The 17004-nt window shown below is 43.2% G+C and overlaps 1 protein-coding gene across 4 annotated transcripts in view; it reads left to right on the top strand.

Annotated features, from left to right (window-relative positions):
• SUSD6 (sushi domain containing 6) overlaps positions 1–17004 on the top strand; it is a 76516-nt gene that overhangs the window by 49492 nt on the left and 10020 nt on the right. For all 4 annotated transcript variants that reach the window (XM_052693104.1, XM_052693103.1, XM_052693102.1 and 1 more), the window contains exon 5: positions 15307–15504. In XM_052693104.1, coding sequence (XP_052549064.1) covers positions 15307–15504 — 198 coding nt within the window. The remainder of the gene's footprint in view (positions 1–15306; positions 15505–17004) is intronic.

The following is a 17004-nucleotide window of genomic DNA, read 5'->3' as shown; positions in this document are numbered from 1 at the left end:
ACATCTTCAGGGAGAAAGAAAAAAAATACATTAACTTGTAAATCATCTGTTTAAACAGGGAAGGGAGGCTGTGGTGCAGAGAATTCATGGAGAATAGTTCTTTAAGGGACAAGGAAGTACAACTGAATGGCAGTGGGGCATGTTGCAAGTAGCTAGTGTGGGAAGTGATTTGTTAGTGTGAACATTCTAATGGGGGCTAGGGGGGAACAGAGTGGTTTGGGGTTTTTTTGTTGTTCATTTGTTTTTAAGAGTGGGGGAATGTAAGATGGGAGCTCTGATGCTAGTGAAGAACTGGGATTTGGATACTGCTTCCTACCATGTGAATCATGTGCTGTTGTGGGAGGCAGATCTGGGTCCTGCTGTATTTGTCTGAGGTCTCCCTGGGATGTTTTCGGCATTCTTCCAAGGTCCAGCCCCAGCTCTGCAGAAGTTGGAAATGCTCATGGATTTTTCCCAATCTGTGCTCAGTGCAGAACTTCTGGTGGCACTGAGGCATGCTGAAACAGTTTCCTCTCTTGTATCCTTCTCTGGGGAGCAGTTTAAAAGCTTTTTTTATATGTAAGGAATTTCTTGAAACTGCTTTGTTCTTGTGTGGTTTGGGGGAAAAAAATGTAATTAACTGAATTTGTCCTACTGTCTTTATTGTTCTTACTTAATGTTTCCCATTCAGAGTGAGTCAGAAGATGATTGTGAAATCTTTTGTCTGCTAGATCAGTGTCTATAGATATGAGCTTTTCTCTGTTGACCAGAGCAGTGGAAAAGATTTTTATGTTCTATGGAATTATGAGCTTAAAAAAAAAAAAAAAAAGCACCAAAGTTTTCCTTTATACTCTGATAATTGTATTTTAGAATAATCTGTCCTCCCACTTCATTTTAGTTCTCAAAATATTGTAGAAGAGAGTTATTATAATAAATTTTTATAACATAAAATTAGGCTTTTGTTCAGAAGTCTTCTAGCTCTCCCAGCAGAGGTAAGGTGGTTCTACACCTACTGGAACCAAATTTAAAATGTTGTCCTGATTGGATTGACAACTTGGAGAAAATGTAGTAAGTAGTAATGTAGTCCATGTATTAGTATCCACTAATATTTTAGCCTAAACATCACTGAAACTGGAAGATACAAAAACTGTCTTTGGAAAAAAAAAGTTGCAACAGCAACAAAAGCGTGCCAAAAACCCACGTAACCACACCATCTCTTTTTATGGAGGTGGGCAGTTGAAACTGGAGAAACTATTGCCTGGTGTGAGGGAGCTTAGCAGGAGGTTTCTGGAGTATGGAAGATGGCTGTGAAGAAAAATGGCAGTATGGTGAGTCTGTGAGAAGCTCAAGAGAGACTTGAAATGTCTGCAGCTCGATGCCAGCGCTTGCTGGAAAGTGTGTAGGACAGCAAGGAACAAGGGTGTTCAAAGAAACGAGATTTTATAACAGTGTTTGCAAATCAGCTGAGTTGCCAGGAAGAACCATGTCAATAAGGCAAGTCCTCGACCCCAAGATCTAGTCCCTTGAAGTGGTGATTTAGACTTAGTGTCCAAGTCAAGAGCGATCCAAGTGAAATGCTTACCTCAAGGTGTGAATCTGGCTACTTTATGCAGCAAAAGCTCAATCAAACATTGTTATTATTATCAACACTGTTATCTTGTTAACTATATGTTGTACTGAGAAATGCTCCTGTTCTAGTAACTGCTCTGACATGATGGATGGTGCTGTATAGATAATACGTAGATGAAAGAAGCCATTAGAGAGAGCTGAGCAAACAAGTGTCTCAAAATAATAAACTAAACTTAATGAAATGTCACAAACAACATCAAAATGCACATAAAACCAAAACTCCAGTCCCCTTCAAGCAGCAAAACAAACCAACCAACCAACCAACAAAACCCTCCAGCTAATAGAAAAGGGAATGTTGTTGAGTTAAAACCAGACGGTAGCGCTGCAAGACAGTAATGCAGCATATGTCTCCCTAGCCATGTGTTGGTTTCCTTTATTGCAGTAAAGCCTGAAGTAAATTCCTGGCCAGAGAGACCTGTGTGAAAGAACTACTGAACTGTGAAATTCTGCTCCTGGCTTGACTTTCTTCATAAGAAAAAAGACCCAACTATTACAACAGCCAAATTAATCTGTAAATCTTTGTCACCAGTGTAATTAATTTCATTGACCAGAACCCTTAAGTCATTACACAGGGCTCTGTAGACTACTGGAACTTCTATATTCTCAAAGGCAAACAGGAAAGCTCTGTGAAAAGAAAAGCCAAGGCAAGGAGGCAAAAACTTCAAGTTACGTAGCAGTGCAATTTGTGTGTAGGCCCGTGCCCCTATGCCTTGGCTTTAGTTCCATCCGCTAAACTGCACTCTATGATTGAGGAATATAGATAAGGGGCAAAGAATATCTATGGCCTTGTATTTCTCATTCAAAAGCAGCAAGATGTCAAGCAGACCTGTCCAGGGGCAGGTCTGAGGTATAGCAGAGTTTGGGGTGGGGGAAGAGGGTGGTGGGCTCTATGCCCTTTTAATGAGTATTTTATTTTAAAAATAGTTATGCTATGGGATTTTGTTTATGTATTTTATCATCTTTTTTAGTCAAATGAGAGGAATGGTTTTTCATCTCTTCTTGAATTTATGTGGAGCTACAAATAGGTTCTCCCTGAGCAGGACCTACTGTAGCCTTATTATCTGCTTTTTCAGCTGGGTATTTTGACTGGCCTGTACTTCAGTTCCAGTGGCTACAGTGGAAGTGTCAGAGGACAGTAGTATCTCAGAGGGTGAGAATTCTTCTTACACACTTTTTCCGAACACTTGTTGCCAGCTATGAAAGGACCTTGGTTTTCAAACCTTTTTTCCAAGCCTGGTTTGTTTCAGTTTAGTTTTGTTTACCATGTAGGGGTTTTGAATGAGGAGCCAAAAAAACAGAAAGGAAGACTTTGTGTTTGCTACGAGGTATATTTTTGACAGTTTCCTGATGTTTCCTGATACATGTTGTTAGGCAATTTACAAATTCATATCCTTGGATTTGCTTGGAGCTGTTGGTAGGTACTGGGAAAATGGAACTATAAACCAAACACTGTGAAGCTATTATGTCTGTATAATGAAATAATCTTCTCAAGGGGGAGAACTGGAAACATGAGTTCTTCTATATGCTCTGTTTGTAAGTGTTATACTAAGTTGCTGTTTACTTAATGATATGCTGTTTGACCCCAAGCGGAATCTGAGTGTGTGGAATGTGTGGGACTTAGCATGCTCTGTGAGAATTGATGGCCACCATCATTCTGTGACTTGTAAATCAAAGCACCAGCAGCATCCCATCAGAGCTTGATGCCTTTAGCTGTTCAAACTTAGGTCATGTAACTTACCAATAGCTTCACTGAGTTATCTTCCTTCTTTCCAAATATTCTCCGGTTACTTGCATTGCTACTATATAGAGTAGCCCAGGTACTAGGTAGCTGCTGAGTTTCAGAGCAGGTTATACGAGGCCTGACACCACCTTTCCTGCTGCCATCGTGTGAGCACTTAGGTCGTCCAACATTGTTAAAATGCTGGGCAATTTAGAAAGGTGTGTCGTACATAACTCTTGTCTAGAAGAAAATTCTTCCTGTATTTTGAAGCTTGGTTCTTCAACTTCATTCTTGGAGCTTTTTGAGTTATAGTCTAGTCCAGTTTGAGATTCAGATAAGCGTAAGAAAATCAAGATGAGAATGGTTCAACTTGTAGTGTAGCTAGGAGGCTATAGGACACTCATCTTTGGGAAAGCTAGGTTTGCCACGTATAGTACTTCAGTCACTCTGTATTCTGAGGTGCCTCCAGCTTTGAATGGAATGACCTGGGGAATGTCCCTGTGGGGCTATCTTTGCTTTCCTGCCAGACTGTGCGGAGAACTTGCTTGCGATATTGAGCTCCTGTAAAGCCTGTAGAAAACATGACTTAATATTTACAACGAAGCTAACCACATCTAGGGTGAAAATATGAAGTGTGCTTGAGAGGCTTTCCAGTGAGACAGGACTAATAACTCTTTACAGTTCTAACCAGCCAATGGTAAATTTTGAGTGCCTGTTCTGACAAGTCCCCTGGCAGAGATGAGTCATTCCTAGAGGATAAACAGATCTGCCCAGATATTAGATTCTGATTTGTTCAAAGGTCCTGAACAGATCCAAAAGTCAGAAGAAAAATGGCTTGGCAGAATCACAAAGTATTCTCCAGTGTTCCTTGATGTTTAAAAAGCAAAAACAAAACAACCTTGAAGTTTCACGATTGCTCTCCTTACCCACCACACCATAGCAAAGCTAGACCTAATGCAGAGAGCAACTTGAGCAATTTCAGCCACCTAAGGCTTTGGGCTTTCCTGTTAGGTTTCCATACAGATTAAAGTAGAACAACACAGCACAAAGCAGTCTTCTGTGTGCATGCCATTACTAGATCTGCCTTGGCCAAAATTCCATATTAGTACTTTTTGGATAGGCTGAGTCAGAGGCAACAGCTGCTGCTGCTGAAAGGATGAAAAATGAATCTGCTGCAAAAGGCTGATTAGTGAACGAAGGAGGCCTACCAGGACAGAGCTTTAAAGCAACTTGGCTAGCATAGGGATCTTCTCATGCAAGCATAGAAAGACAGGGCTTCTCTCTAAACTCTAAAATTCTGGGTTTCTGCCTTCTCTCTGGTAAGGACTACCTCAGTCAGTGCCAAGTCACAAAATGAGCTATGGCAGAATTGGGGTTAGAAGGAAGGCCTGGGTAAGGAGAAGCCCAGTGTTGTGTACTGTAGGTTAGCAGTGACCTTCTGAATTTCACCCTGTGCTGAAAGGGGAGCAGTGTAGTCCTACAGCTGCTAGTGTTACCAGCCATGTGACGTATTTCATCTGGGGTGGCTCCTGAGGCTTAATTGCAGGTCTCTTGTCACGTGCTGGTTGAGATGAGTTTTGCTTTTCTGTGTTGTTAGGCTATGTTGCCTTCAAAGAACTGCCCACTAAGCATCAATAATGGTATTTATTTATCAGTCAGGCAGGTCAGCACAAACCAGTTGTCTCTGCAGTCTCAGAATCTAGTCCTCAAAATCAGCATGAGCACATGGCAGTTACTTTCTTTTCTAGGTTATCGTCTCTCATTGGTTCTGCAGGTGGTTTTCCTGACACCAGAGAGCATAGTGTTTGTCAAGCATTTATCCTAAGAAGGCACCATTGCTATACCCAGATGGAAAACTCCCATAGGAGCTGCCAAGGAAACAGCAGGGTAAATGTGCAGATTATGTCTGAATTATGAGCAAGTTTTAGGTTTGTACATTTCTGGAAGGAAATAAGCAGGGTCAAAGTGAGAAAGCAAGGCTGTGGGAAGATCTAAGTTGGAGTTTAAAATTAGTCACAGTAGTCGAGGACAGTGAATGTTACATGGCTTCAAGTACCATGCTAATGCCTTTTCTACTAAATCGCTTCTGCACTATAGGTGCCATTACTGCCTGTTCCCTTTTTGAAAGGATACCAAATTATTTTGACAATTCTGTTATCTTTTTTAAATGTCTTTCTTTTTGCAATGTAAAACAAGATTTAGAATTGAGTGAGCTGCCAATGAGAGGAAAGGAGACACCTGGCAAGTTAACTGCCCTTGCCCAGTGTGGTGAACACTTTTGTGCTCCTCACATTTCTTAGTGAAATTTCTTAGAGCTTCAGTCTAAAGCCTACGTAGCTTTCTTAGGGGCTCCCCCTCAATAAAGAAAGAGAGGAAAGAAAATAGAACCTAGCTGAGTGTTTCTCATGCAATTGTGAGGGTTGAGGTTTCAAGATCAAAACTGTGGATTCTGCGGATCGTATAAGGTTGTTACAGCACTTCCTTAATTTCCTTCTCCTAACATGTGGCAGTAATTATAGGGTGGCTGGAAGAAGGCACAGGGAGGCCGGAAGTGGCCTTGGAAAATTTGAAAAAAAGAAATGCATGTCACTTGGAAATCTCCATTGTGCCACTGGGAGAGCAGATTTCTTTGTTAAACTGACTGCTCAGAGCCACTGTGCTGCTGACTCCAACTGCACCCCAGCTGCAAGTTGTTGCCAGCTGATTCTTCTTTAGCTCTGGATTTTGTCCTATTTTATCTGGTCTAGCATGCAGTGAAGTCCCATGTTTTGGAGGGAAAAATGAATTTGAAAGACACAAAATAATTTTTTATTTGCTTGAATTTTACTGGGGGATTTGTCTAAATGAAGAACTGTCCAAGGGGCAAACATAGAAAGCTCTATTTTGTATTGAGAAAGTCTGTAGCAGCCTCAGAGCACCAGTAGAAGCTTCACATAGCCTAAACATTTTGACTCTAGTAGAATGTAAATAGAATTTGCATTTGAGATCAAGATTTGATGCCAATGGTGCTCTTTTTAGGAGAGAGAGGAGCCACTGGAAAAATATAATCATATTTATAATGGAAAGGAAGACAAGACCCATAATTAATGTGGCATTAGCAGGCTTCCTCCATGGTTGACTAATCACAGCTGAGTGTTAATAAGCATAGAGTTTTTTTAAATACTGTTGTAACATGTTAATTAAGATAATTTGGCTCCATGTGTCTCTTGAGTTACCAGATGGTGACTGCATTGGTGGAAGGCTGCAATTAGTCTTTTCTTTCTTCCTTTTTTCTCCCCCTGCCCTGAAGAAAAGGCAACAGGGAAGGAAGAAGAGGGGAAAAAAGTAAAAGGCGGCTTTGGCATATACAGGATGGCTGTGTGAGCGCTTGTCTAATTGTATGGATTATGTATACATACATGTATATGTATAATCTCTGCTTTTTTTTTTTCTCATTTAGCCACGTTATGACATTAAGAAAAATAAGCATCTTCAGAATGTGTCTTCACTAGGGGAACTGTATTGTCCCAGTAAAGGTTCCTGTCCTGCTCAGTTTGATATTCTATCACTGACTTAAAGTAAGCAGCATGTGCAGCTGGTAAAGACAGAGAGCTGACTTTTTCAGTGAGCTTTGGCCTCTGCTCAATGCACTGAGCCCAAAGGAGAGTTATGTTTTGCAGTGTGTTTTTAGGAAGGCTTAAAATATTTTAGGGACGGGGTCGACTAGAAATGTGTGTGCTCACAATAGAGGCTTTTTATTGACTTCTGCTTCCTGTAAGTAGCATATAAAGGGGTTCTTTAGCCTCAGCTGTTGTGACTGGGCTCTGACAGCAGCTGCCGTCTCGGGTTTGCCCCTCTGGGAAATGACCCATCTGCTCATGTGCTAGAGAGAGCCAGTGTGCTGGAAAGGAGAAGGTTCAAAATCTGTTGCCTTGGTTCCTGGCCCCATCTCTGTCAGAAAAATTGCAGATCAGTGAAAGTCTTGGCCATCTGATTGTCTTTTATGGTGCGCATGTTTAGCCTCTGGCTAGAAATGCTACTATTTCTGAGGGGCAGAGGCTAGCTTGAGCCTGGGTCTCTTTTCAGGTGTTGTATCTGTAGCTTCTGTGTGTATAGCTAAAAGATGCAGGCTAGCACACTTATGAGCAACGTGGAAAAAAACAAATTCTTGAGGTCAGCAGAGCATGTTTTATCTCTACCTGGAAGACCTATCCATTTGTTAGGGCAGAGACTTTCTAATAACACACAATTGTCTACTGCAGTTGAAGTTAATTTTACTTGGGCTAAAAACAGTCCCCAAAATGCTGGATGTTGGAAAAGGGTTGCATCACAAGTACAAGTCCCTGAGTGCAACCACAGAGCAGATCATTGCCGAGCTTCTTAGAGCCAGCCTGCCAGGGGAAACTCCAGTCCAGACCACGTGGCTCTCTTGTGTTCAGCACAGACCTGCTGTTACCTGCAGTGACTTTTATCCATGAAATTCTTGATGAGCCATTTCCTGGCCTAGTATTGGTATTAATCTGAACACGTGGAGAACAGTGCTGGAGCAGCAAGTGTGTAAGGGGAAACTGCTGAAAGCTTTTTGGTGCATCCAGGCAAACATGGCTGGATGGATATGAGAAGGTATTTAGCACTCAGAAATGGAGCTGTTCTCTGACTTGCTGGAGTGTGTGGGTGGAGGTGACTGGTTTTTGCATTTACCGTCTCATGCCTTTCCTAAACACATCTCCTTGCCATTGCTTTCTCAACAAGAAGCAAGATGCAGCAGTGTGATCAAAGCCTATCTAGGTGCTTCATCTCTGCAAACCAGCTGCTGGGACACGGTTTTGCTTTGGCATAAGATGGTGTTTATTGACGTAACTAGCTGTAAAGAGGGTATGAACTGACGCAGGTTTGCTTCTTGCTGAAATTAAGCAGCTTCTTTCAGAAGAGGGTTCTACAAGTTTTTTCTGCTGTTCATAGGCTAGTTTTTGTGCTTTTTTAAATTCATCACGTTGTTAGGTATGGGTCTGCCCTACCATAGTGATGTGGGAGGGTACGAAACAATCACTTATCCTGGGGGGGGGAGGAAGCTTAAATTTTAAAAAGCAACAGGTTTTGACTTGCATGAGAACTTGCAGTTCCTCCAGTTAGGTATCAGCTGAGGCTGAGGCACTGCAGTCTATTGCAGGCTCTGAGAGGCTTGTTGCCTTTGTTGTTGCTCAAGAAGCTGCTAAGTGAGCTTGGCAACTCTGACTGGTTACCTACTGCTGTGACTGAGGACAGCAGTGACACTATTATCTGGTTGGGTCACGTTCGTGCTTCTCTGAATACCAGTGACAAAGGTTGGGAATATATCCAATAAATACAGAGATCCAGGAACGGGCAAAGGATGGGTTAAATTGTTTTCTTATTGGCTTACCAAACAACCAGGAGATTAGTGCAGAGGTCAGGTAGTGCCCTGCTGGTAATAATTGAAACTCTGAAAAGAGAGAAAACAATGTCTCTTCTGCAAATAGCAAATACAGCCAGAGCTCTTGCTAGCAAATTCATTCAGTGGCTTCCTAAGGCGAAACTAATGTTTGGTGCCACTCCTGAGTAGGATCCAGCACTCTGAATTACCAGACCCTCCACAAGCCAAAACCAGCACAACCGCTGCTCTCTGACTTGCACTCTCAGCCCTCCATCTGGCTGGCTGCATCAGGCTGTCACATTTGTATTGTATAAAAAGCGTTCTGTAAAAAAGGCAGCTTGTGGATGAACTTAAATAATAATTGTAAGAAAAAAAGAAAAGCTATTGCTGCAGGCCAATTCAGGGCACTAACTGGAGAGAAACAGTGAACTGGCTCTGTTATTTTCAGTGTGGTGTTAATTAAACTTGAACCTCAGGTCTCAGGTCCTGGAGAAGGGCAGCGTCTGCAGAAGGCTTCAGCTGGTGTTTCTGCCCACCCATTTAACTGGCAGGACCCAGGTTGAGAGGAGTAGAGGAGGATTACTCTCAAGAGTACCCTTGAGACTGGGGCTTTCGAAGATCCTTGCCAGCAGCTAGTAACAGCTTTTGCAGCTCCTTCTGTCTTACTGAAATGATGCGGACACACAAATTATCCAACTTGAAAATCAGAGGCCTCTACAGCTGGGGCAAGTAATTGGATGATATCCCTATCTTGTATTTATTTTGGATGCCTTACTAGAAGTGCAGTTTCTATAGCTAGTGGAGAGTCCTGCCTGAGAGAATAATGATGGCCGTGTTTCAGAGAACCAGAGGCTTGTGGAGAGGCGCTTCCTGCTGCTGCAGTATTTGCTGTAGCAAATAAGGTAAATAGGCAGAGGCAGAGACTGAGGCCAGGAGGGAAACTCATCTGTGTGGCAGGAGATATAAACAGAGACAAAAAGGGAAGGCAATCTTCTTTAAGCTGCTCGATGAAAATCCCACTGTAGGAAAGCCAGTATAGCACAAGAAAGTTAGCATAAGGCTTCTGAGAGAGAGAATAGCAGCTGAAGCAAATCATATGGCCTCTAGTACAGGAACAGTTTTTAACTGGGTGTTTCTGTGTTCTCCTTCACAAAACTGTTTGCTCACCAGGTTGAGCACTTAGGCACTGGTATGAAACAATCACAACAGGTTTAGCCAGACTGTCCAGGGGAGTATGCATCTTGTTAGACCAGGAGAGTGGTTTTTGTCTGGAGGATGTTTTTCCTCTGAGTCTTTATAACATCAGTTAAATGGAGTAAATCTTGAGTATGGGGAAAAAGAACAGCTTAGCATCTCCTGGTCTACCTATGGAAGGCAAGGAGATGCTGACAGATCTGAGCTGGGCACTTGTTAAAGGAGCCAGCTGAGGAGTTGTCTTCTACCCTGGCGGTGGGGTTTTGTTTTGCTTGGTATCAAGGGGGTGGGGAACTGCTGCAGCATGTGAATCTGAAGGCTGGGCTGCAATCTCAGCCACCTCTCTTAAGAAAAGGAGTAGCTTCCTGCTGGAGATTGCAGAAGTCACATAATCTCCCCCCGTGCTGTTTCCAAAATGCTTCTCAATGGGCTGGTAAGTATTCTAAGATGCTGCTATGAGGATTAATATGCTGGAACACACATGTAGTCTGTGAGGAGCTGATATGAGGCCTAGTCCTGCTTCCTCTTAAAGTTATTGGAATTTGGACTGGATGTAATATGAACAGTAACTTTGATTAGTCAAAACTCTTCCTGTCCTACTGTCCTACCTTTCGTGATTTTTGTGCCTTGCTGTGGAGAAGTATAATAAATTTTACTAACGTTCAGTGCATAACATCCCTTTGTTGAGCAATGTTTTCCTAATCTGTCCACCCACATAAGGTGAGCAATGCAGTGGTTTGTTATCGCTTAGTTACAAACCTAGTTACGCACTCCAGCAGATGATGATTAGTATTTGTCTTCTTGTAAGAATGTATTGCATTGAGGAGGTTTTGGTTTTCATCATCTCTGCGAGGTCAGACTGCTCAGCAAAGGAGGTGAGTGGCTGAAATACAATTTGAGCGTTTGATGCAGAAGGAGATGTAAGACCCCTGCTAGGATCTGAGAGATGATGCTTATAAAAAGAAATGAAAAGAGTGCAAAGACCCACAGCTCTGGTGAGATGCCTTTATCAATGCTGCCAGAGTATACAGAGTCTGTGCTATGCAGGTCACTACTGTGGAGCTTTCCATGGTGATAGTCTGGTCATATTTAAGTATATTTTAATTTTATATTGTATATGTAAGTGGACTGTATTGCACTTGTTCCTTAACACGGTAGTCTGATCATGCGTGGGTTTGGGAAATCTGCTCATGTCTGAATTCTGCTCTTAGAGATCAGGGCTCAGCTGTGCCTCTTCTGTGTTTTGTATACATTACTCCCTCACTATCATCCCACAAAGTTATTTTCTTGCATCTGTGGTATTGCCTGTGTTTGGTTCTGTGTAGCATTTAAGTTGTTAGGAGCACTTTGTAGCACTGTCTCTGGTCAGAGTTCAGGACTATGGCTTGCTTCAGCGCAGCCAAGCTGTGGAAGATCCATTTCATTCTTTGGTGATTGGGTTAATCAATTTGGCCTTCTGACGTCCTTTTTTTTGTCTCCCAAATGAAGCCCAACACAGCTGCCTGCAACCCATTGCAGCTGCCTACACGTCTGGTCTAAGAGGAAGCAAGTGGGTATTGTTGAAGCCATGAGTGAGGAAGCCTGTGAAGGTACCAGTGCGATGACACTGCTTGTAGCTACAACAGAAAAGCAGTTCCTTGCAGCACAACACAACACTGCTTGTTGCCAAGTTGCTCGCTGTTATCCAAAGAACAGGTTAATGCTCCCTTCAAGGAGGATGGTATTTTGTCATGTGACGTAGACACAGAAATGGTGCTTACCATTTGATTTGATAGGAAGCTGGATGGAGGTTCATACTGGCACAGCATTTTTTTCATTCATGTATTAAAATCTTGTCTTGCATTTTTGTGGACAATATATTAAATACCTAATATTTTGGAATAGCATCTGCAGAAACTTCAGTACATGATTTTATTTTTGTCCATCAATCAGTTGCTTTTTCTCTGAACAGGGTTCAGTGATGCAGAAAACGCTTGGTCTTTTCATCAGTTATCTCCTGCCTGCTTTCCAGCCCTGTGTGTTGGCAGAGAACCAGCTCTCAGGAGAGGTCAAACGTCAGCACCTCTTAGAAACTGGGCTTCGGGGAGTAGAGTTCTCCCTTTGTGCAAGACTGTGATGTTCAAAACCGCTGTCCCCTTGCATCCTTGGATCATGACAAATGATGGTGCTGAGAACAATTGCAAGCCTGGGATGTCAGTAATCCTCTAAGAAGTTGATAACTTCTTGACTTGTCTCTGTTTTTCCTCGGTGCCTGGCACATGTGTTTATTTCAAGAAGTCTCATAAACTCTGGAGTACTTCCGAGAACCCTGTGTTTCAGGGAGAGAGATGATGATGCTCCTCTGTGTTTCTTTGTATTTCAAATAGAAGCTAATGCTGTTGAGAATCTAAGCCCTCGATGTTGGGGAGTATGTGGTTACAATATCTGTTCTTAAGTGTCCCTCAGCTTAAGAGAAATTTTTGTAACCTTTTGGGAAGCTTCAATGTATCCACTGTATGCCACCTGCCTTTGAAAACTTGGAAAGGGTGTATCTGGGTATGCTGGTTTTGCAATGTCCTTCGAAATCTGTCCTGCCCCAGCTGGGGCTGAAGTACTGAAAAATTCTCCTCCGTTGTTTAGTTGGTGTGGCTCAGAAAGCATTGGGCAGTGTGCCAAGGTAATGTTAGGTTGAGGCTGGGCAGCAGCATGCAAACCTCAATGAAGGTTGAAAGCACAAAGCCTGGATGGGAATGGGAGCTGGCAGAAGGACTGGGGCAGGTTCCTTGCTCCCAAACCTTGCACTGCCCCTTCACAGCATGACCGTGCTCCAGGCTGCTGATAGGCAGCTCTTCCCTTCTGCCTGTGTACTCCACCCATGTGTGTGGCCAGGAGAGGCCTGTTCTGTCAGAGTGAAGGTGTCTTTTTTTGAAGTGTTTGTGGTGTTCTTTGGTGTCAAATGCCCTCAGGAAGAGGTAGGAGGAAAAGGGGGTGACTGATTCTGAAGCACTCATGGACGGCTCTAGTTCAAGGGGCTGAGCACATAATGAGCAGCTGCCCCTCTCCTTTGCTGCTGAGCAGCCTGTGGAGGTGGTGGGGAGCAGACCAGTCTGCAGTGGCATACCTGCAGATCTGAACCTAAAGCACCTGCACAACGAAGCCAAATTAGGGCCCCATGGGGGCGGCTTATGCCGTGGTATTTGCAGGCCTTTGAGAGTTCCACCACGGGCGTATGTGAGTCCCTTTTTGGTTGCTAGCTGATTTTTGCAGATAACTCAGCACACATGGGTGACAAAGGGAGCTCTGGCTGCAACTGGAGAGCAGAGACCATGTGAATGCTGCTGAGAAATAGCAAGCTTCCTTTGCCGGGTTGGGCTGAGCTGGTTGCTCATCAGCCTTCTGAACAGCAGCTCTCTGGCTCTACCCGCTTAAGATTTGATTTTAGGGTCCTCAACAGAATGTGTTGTTCTGTGTGACCCTCTACAGCACCCAAAGGGACAAGCTTCCTGCAGGAAGCTGTGCTAGCCATGTCTCCTTATCTCATCTGCTGGCTAATGTAGGCCTTAAAACAGAGGGGCCAGCAGCCTATTGGGCTCCTCCGGAAATGGGAAACTTGTGTGCATGTGTGGGAAAGTTCCTGCTGGTGCGAGGCAGCGTGGCAAGGGGCTCAGATGGCCCCTAAGCAATTCCAGATGCCTCCTGTGGCATCAGACATGTGCGGAAGCTGTCCCTGCTGCTGTGGCAACGGAGGTTTTTCCCACAGCTCTCTGCCATTGCTTGGAGAGGTACTTGCTGTGTGGTTGAGAATATTTCTAGTGCTCGAATGGGTCCTTGCAATTTAGCAGGAAGCACCTCTGTCCTGTAAAGTGCTTAGATGTGATGTGTGTGGTGAATCTGTCACTCGGCTGCATTGGATGGGCTTTCAGTGAAAGCACGTTTTAGCTGTGTAAGGCAAAGAGTTAAAACCTTGGTTTACAACATTGGAAATGGTCACAGAAAAAAAAATAAACTTAGAAGCTGCAAATCAGTGTTCAGGAGGGACAGGACAGTGGCTTCTCTGAAGCTTATTTAAGAATAAATCTCATCGAGAACAAAGTTTTATTGAGAGGCTGTTTCTTAGACCCCTGTTAACATTTTCTCTCAAAAAGTAAATTGAATTGCAGTTATAAAGCTGGCAGAACTCATACCACAGGGCTTTTGGCTTCACTCAGCACTTCGTCTTGGGTTTTACTGGCATTTACAAGGCATTGCCCATGATGCCTTCACACATGTGATTAGGTTCAAGGGTCACTTGCAGCAGTGTAGCAGATTCTTCTGTAGTGAAATGTACTTCCAAAGTTTTCTCAGTCTTCTTAGGCTCTGCACTGAATCCAGTTAACTGAAGCTTGCCCAATTGGTTTCTCACATTCAAGGACTAGGGGCAAGCCTGGATAATTGCACTGTGGTAGAATAGAGTAGGTGGGTTGCTAGGTTCTCTATGCCCCAGAATACATCTGGAGGGGTGTTTCATGTGTTTTCTCTTGTGAAGCTAGAGAAGTTGATCCAATTTTACAGGTTTCTCCCTTATAGTCAGATGGGTGTGTGGCATGAAGACGTATTAAGGCTGTTCTGCAATCATCAAGAGCTGCCAAAGGAGATGAATCCTGAGAAGCACAAACCTCCTGTTTCTAGTGCAGTTTCCTCATTTTTAGTTTGTTTTTATTTGAACAGCTATTGAAAATTCTACGAGAAACTTTCTCACACTTAGTATGTCTGTGTCTATTAGGATAGAGGAGATACAAAGAGAAATGCAAAGCGCTTTCAGCACTGCAGACTTCATGTAGATAAATGAGTGGTTTATGTTAAAAATATCTTTGAAACTAGCTGATTTTTTTTTTAAATGGGCTAGAAAATGTGGCTCTAATGCAGGACGGTATGTAAAATCAGGGATTGTAACTTCTGGGTCAGCTCTGTACCTTGACACTGTACCTGTATACAACAAGGTCTTCGCATTCCTCATTCATTTCAGAAGAAGGTCTTGCCCTTCTTCCGTATGAGGTTTGGAAGGCTAATCAGAGATCCTGGCTGTTCACTTCAACCCCCAGTCACTCATGAAACTGCTGTGGGGAAAGGGTAACATCAAGGATTTTCTGGGCCTCTTTTATGCAGGATTCCTGTTGTAACAAACTTAAATGTCACTGTGTGAAAATATCATCCATGAGTTGCATGCCAACTAGATTGTATGGCTGGGATAATAAGCTTACTTAGCAGTCACAAAAGACGTATCAGAGGTGAAACTAAGCAGTATCTTTTGCTGTTGTATGACAGTCTTTCTTCTTGTTTTTAGTAGTTTCTTCTCAATTTAGCGAGTGTTCTTAAGTGGAAGTTAATCTGTGTGCAATATGCAGCAGACATCTTCCTCTGAGACAGCTACTATGATGCTTTCTCTCATTTCCAGATTGTCCCCAGCCACCACAACCTGAGAATGGAGGCTACAAATGCCATCCTAGTCCCTGCAATGACCCTCTGACTTCAGGCAGTGTCATAGAGTATCTGTGTGTTGAAGGCTACATGCTGAAAGGAGACTATAAATACCTGACCTGTAAGAATGGAGAGTGGAACCCTGCCATGGAAGTTAGCTGCAGACTCAGCCCGGGTGAGTACTCATTTTATTCAGCGGGACATTCAGAATTACACTGGCCTTTACATTAGCTTTTCAGATTCACTTTAGACAGTGTTGTGCTGAAGCAACCCATACTGCTGTGCTTACTGCTTCAGCAGTTTTCTAAATGCTGCTCACAATCATAGCTCTTTGTCAGAAATGCCTCTTCTCTAGCTGCCCATCAGATGCTAACTCTGGAGTCCTTCCTGCAAAGAGAAAGCCTATGGAGAGTAGTATAAAGCCAGGTAACTTGTTACTTAGGTGGATACTTTCTTTGACAGCTCTCATCTCAGAAACAGGCGAGGCCTTGAAACTGAAGCATTTTCCCTGCTCCTGATAGGTTTGACAGTGCATCTTCCTCAGTGGTGTACCCTTCTGTCCACGTGTGTATGCATGTCAGTACACAGACCTGATCTCCTTCTTTGCAAATTAACTAACTGTTGGCCTCCTGTGGCAGAGAGCTTCATGGTGCTACTTTACACTGTACTGGTAGGAAAAGGCATTGCTGACAAATGGTGTCTGCTTCTCTCCAAATCAATGTGGGCAGTTTTTGTTTTATGGTTTTTACCAGTTGAATGGGATTTCCTTCATGAAAGGAAAAAGGTAGAAAGGTTTGCAGGAAAATTCATTGTACAGCTCCTGTCTGCCACCTGCTTTTCTGGATTTAAAGCATGGGTACTGATAAAGAGAAAATCTTTTGCTCTTCAAGTTTGGCCTGCTGTTAGAATTTAACTGCTTAGTCATCTAGAGTCAGTAAGATGCGTGCAGTCTGAGGTTATGTGATGTAATCCACAAAGCAGAATGTGTTAACTTAATCAGAAATAAACACAAAAGCTTGTTCAAGGTCCTTTTGGAGCTAGCTGCATATCTGAAAACTCTAGAACATCCTGTCCTGTCCCAAACACACTATCAGTATCTGTCACGGCCACTCCAACAGCTCCTTCCTGTGACGTATAAGAAAGTGGGACTGGAAGTTCACCTGGCAGCAACCGGATCCTGAAGAGGCTTTTAAATTCAGCACAGGCTTCCTTTCCCCTTGCTGCACCCAGGCGGCAGAAGAAAGCTTTGCAAGTGGAGCTCTGAATGGTTGTTCCGGCACAATGGCCCTTGGTTTACCTCAGGGCTAAAGGAATTGTGTTGTGATGAGATGCAGTCCCTCAGATTTCTTTAACATCCTGTAGGTTTGGTGGCCTTAAAATGTATGGGGTTTCAAAAGCCTGGCTGAGTGATAAAGCTATTGCTTTCACAGTACTGGCTTTGAAACAATTGCTCAGTCAGTTGAGGTTTAACGAACAGGAGTCCTCTGCAAAACAAAAAGGAGGAAGACTGTGGAAAGAAAATGGATAGGTCTTAAGATGATGGATGATGGGTAGCATCTCTCTTGTTCCATACACAACAAATGAAACCCCTGGCAATTATCAGCTATTTTCTGTAGCTCTGAGCCTGTCAGCCTCGCAGCCTTTTGGCAGCTTCTTGTGAGCATCCTGTTGAAAT

This window comes from Tympanuchus pallidicinctus, unplaced genomic scaffold (assembly GCF_026119805.1).
Source record: "Tympanuchus pallidicinctus isolate F22 unplaced genomic scaffold, pur_lepc_1.0 scaffold3, whole genome shotgun sequence".
NCBI lineage: Eukaryota > Metazoa > Chordata > Aves > Galliformes > Phasianidae > Tympanuchus > Tympanuchus pallidicinctus.
Note: the sequence above shows the minus strand (reverse complement) of the source record. Positions and strands in the feature narration are given on the sequence as shown.